This window comes from Ceratina calcarata, unplaced genomic scaffold, assembly GCF_001652005.2.
Source record: "Ceratina calcarata isolate Rehan_Ccalc_2016 unplaced genomic scaffold, ASM165200v1 scaffold351.2, whole genome shotgun sequence".
Classification (NCBI taxonomy): domain Eukaryota; kingdom Metazoa; phylum Arthropoda; class Insecta; order Hymenoptera; family Apidae; genus Ceratina; species Ceratina calcarata.
In genome coordinates this window covers 98,124-101,952 of record NW_017158043.1, presented here as the reverse complement: position 1 = coordinate 101,952, position 3,829 = coordinate 98,124, and the positions used below count along the sequence as shown (strand labels likewise).

Genomic DNA, 3,829 nt, shown 5'->3' with positions numbered 1-3,829 from the left:
CAAGTTGCAGATACAGATTTAAAAGTAGTTTTACGGTTTATTGAAATCAAAACATAGTCTCATGTTCATTAATAGAAATAACTAACAATCAATTACTAAAATATATTTGAAAAAAATGGCTTGTATTCAATAGCCTTATTTTTATTACGCGAGACTTCAAAGGGTTTTCCTTTATTTAGGGTGTACCTATGACGTCACTGAGGTTTCTGTTTGATGGCAAAAGAATTAATGATGATGAAACACCAAAGCAGGTAATCTTCTACTTAAACTGTAATAGCAATAACGGATTGATTTATAATGTAACAAGAACTTTAATATTCAAATTATATTCCAGCTCGAAATGGAGAACGATGATGTGATTGAAGTATATCAAGAGCAAACAGGTGGTCATTACTGAGGAAATAAATCTATTCAGTTTCAACATCTTTTAAAGTGAAAGTGACTATCGTAAAGAAATGGACAAGTTTAACAGTATATATATATATGTATGTTATAAACAAAATATTATGTAATTTGGTTTTTTTAAGTAATATTTTGATGTGCTGTTCTACATTCCTGTAACGTGGCAAGTTTAAAATCGTCAGCAAACAGTTTTCATACTAATGTATACGTTCATCCAGTAAAAACAAAACAGAGAAAAGAATTATGCCTTAAATGCCGTAAGTCTTGTGTATTAATAATTATTTGGCAATGTATATTTGCACTTTGCAGATTTCTGAAACTTTAGATACATCGCGAGTAGCTTATGATTTGTTATTGGAACGCGATAAATAATGCACATTGTGAATATGATTTGAAACAAAATTGTTGCGTTTAAGGCTGGTCTAAAATAAAGTAACTGTAACATTTTCCCTTTGTCTTTTCTATGTAATCGTAATATCAACAAAGTATTTTTTATTTCAAAAGTATCTGCACATTAATACAAAATATTATTTTCTTTTGTAATGACTAGAAAGCGTAATGAATTCGATGTAAGTAATGTGGATGCTTCCAGAGNGGTAATCTTCTACTTAAACTGTAATAGCAATAACGGATTGATTTATAATGTAACAAGAACTTTAATATTCAAATTATATTCCAGCTCGAAATGGAGAACGATGATGTGATTGAAGTATATCAAGAGCAAACAGGTGGTCATTACTGAGGAAATAAATCTATTCAGTTTCAACATCTTTTAAAGTGAAAGTGACTATCGTAAAGAAATGGACAAGTTTAACAGTATATATATATATGTATGTTATAAACAAAATATTATGTAATTTGGTTTTTTTAAGTAATATTTTGATGTGCTGTTCTACATTCCTGTAACGTGGCAAGTTTAAAATCGTCAGCAAACAGTTTTCATACTAATGTATACGTTCATCCAGTAAAAACAAAACAGAGAAAAGAATTATGCCTTAAATGCCGTAAGTCTTGTGTATTAATAATTATTTGGCAATGTATATTTGCACTTTGCAGATTTCTGAAACTTTAGATACATCGCGAGTAGCTTATGATTTGTTATTGGAACGCGATAAATAATGCACATTGTGAATATGATTTGAAACAAAATTGTTGCGTTTAAGGCTGGTCTAAAATAAAGTAACTGTAACATTTTCCCTTTGTCTTTTCTATGTAATCGTAATATCAACAAAGTATTTTTTATTTCAAAAGTATCTGCACATTAATACAAAATATTATTTTCTTTTGTAATGACTAGAAAGCGTAATGAATTCGATGTAAGTAATGTGGATGCTTCCAGAGAATCTTATATTCCAAACACTTATTCATCGTAAATACAGCGTGTACCATGTTGTAGAGGATTGTATATCGACTAATTTAAAAAAAATTGTACTTTATAATCAGCAGATTTTTTAGACTTACCGTGATGTATAGAACCAATGCTGTAACGAGTATACAATATGATGATTATACTTCATTTTGTGTATAGTCATCGTTCTCATATATGTTTAAAAAGAAAAGGAAATAATATCTTACGCGCTGTATTAAACAGTAAACTTGTAGATTTTTCATCTCATACATGATTTCTGTGTAGGCATCCTTATTATAAACTACTACACAGTAATTTGACAGGATAACATTTTTTTGAATTGTAATAAAACTTATTCTTGTACAGATAATGCACATAGTTTTCGTTTTCATTATTAACGTGTAAACATCGTTCGGCGATTTTCGCAATGTTATCTCTTTCAATTACTTCTATTTTTTTCCAAAACACCATGAGCTTTTTCAATAATATATACATTAAATGAATTTATTTATAGTTAGAACAGATAAGTGAATAAAATTACATTACTTTTAGTAACGATGTGTAACGAAATGTAGAACATAACAGATAGCAGATAACTTAGTAATAATCATTAGGTTTACGGTCGGATATGATACTCACGTTTACAAAGCTTTATGGAATCCACGAGCATGTTTGCATCTGCCAATAGCATTAATTATCTGTAATAATAATCCAAAAGCAAAAAATAAACGAATCTTCATCTTTCTTTACTCATCTTACTTACAATTAGTGGTTTAAGAAAATAAATGCTGACAGAGGCGATCCTCTCGTTTAATAGAATTGCTTTTATTTATATATTGAACAGTTATATTGAACAATGTTGATAATTGCTATTATTACTTACTTTTTAGCACTTCTTAAACATATTATTCGCAATAGTTTTAACATCGTAAGCGTACATTGATAAAAATAATTAACTATTTACAGTTCATATTGAGATAACTAGTAATCCTAATATGTAGCGCCCTATCATTATTACACATTTACAGTGATCTATAATCTGGAAGAAGCAATTTCCTTTTTTATTGCCCCCGTAACCGTAGTATTATAAAAATCGAAATTTCTAACCGAAGATTTAGTACGGAGTACGTATGTAGAATTATCGAAAATCAGAATTGTAATGTCAATTGTTCAATTATCTGTTCGCACACAAATTGCTTCTTCGGAAACAATAACAACTTAATTGTCACAGTTCGATCGCTTAATTAGCACTTATGCACCGGTGCAAAAAATGTCAGCGAGTAGATAAATAGTTCATTCGATAAAATGAGTTTATATAGGTTCATATACACAGCCCATAATATGCATACAGAAAAATAATGCATAAACTATTATCTGAATAACGAGTCCATCCCCTCGGTGAATAGTTTCTTTATAACAGATAAATCATGAACTGTTTCAAATGAATATTGTTGAGTTAAAGCAGAAGGCATTCTTACGTAAGAAAACTTTACATAGTACTTTACGTGGTGTTAACAACAATCTCATTTACGCTGCCTACTCTGCTTTGATTTCTTTCTAAACCAATTTTGCTTAATAACGGAAGTTAATTTAATGTCTCAAATGTGATTCATGTCAATTCTTATTTCACCAATTAATACGTTTTAACGTCTCAACCAATTTAAAGAAATTTGCCAATGAAGAGTTAAGCACGCACTGCTGATAATTTTAGCTGCTAGTATAAATTCATAGGACTAACAACAAAGTTTATACAGAAAATTATAACTTGCTGTTAAAACTATTCAGAAACAGAGAGTTGTAGTAATGAAGACATCAGTCTTTGATTTCTTTTTGACACGATTACAAATCTAATATGATCATCCACACTGTTCGCTTTACAATGATGCGTTTCAAAATAATCCTATTTCTGAATAAACTGGATAAAAAGAGATTCTGAACTAACATGTTTAATAGATTAACAAAATAATTACGATAATAAATTAGAGCATATAACGGCCTTCCCTTCTATCTCTATCGTTTCTCTACATTACAAAGGAGCACTCGATAAATTCAATCCACCTTAACGAAAAAACTATAATT

General features: G+C 29.4%; 1 protein-coding gene across 1 annotated transcript in view; it reads left to right on the top strand.

Annotated features, from left to right (window-relative positions):
* Positions 1–851, top strand: part of LOC108625438 (small ubiquitin-related modifier) — a 1,737-nt gene extending 886 nt beyond the window's left edge. The window contains exons 4-5 of the mRNA XM_018025490.2: positions 180–251; positions 335–851. Of these exons, the coding sequence (XP_017880979.1) occupies positions 180–251; positions 335–397 (135 nt within the window). The 3' untranslated portion in view covers positions 398–851. The remainder of the gene's footprint in view (positions 1–179; positions 252–334) is intronic.
* The last annotated feature ends 2,978 nt before the right edge of the window (positions 852–3,829 follow it).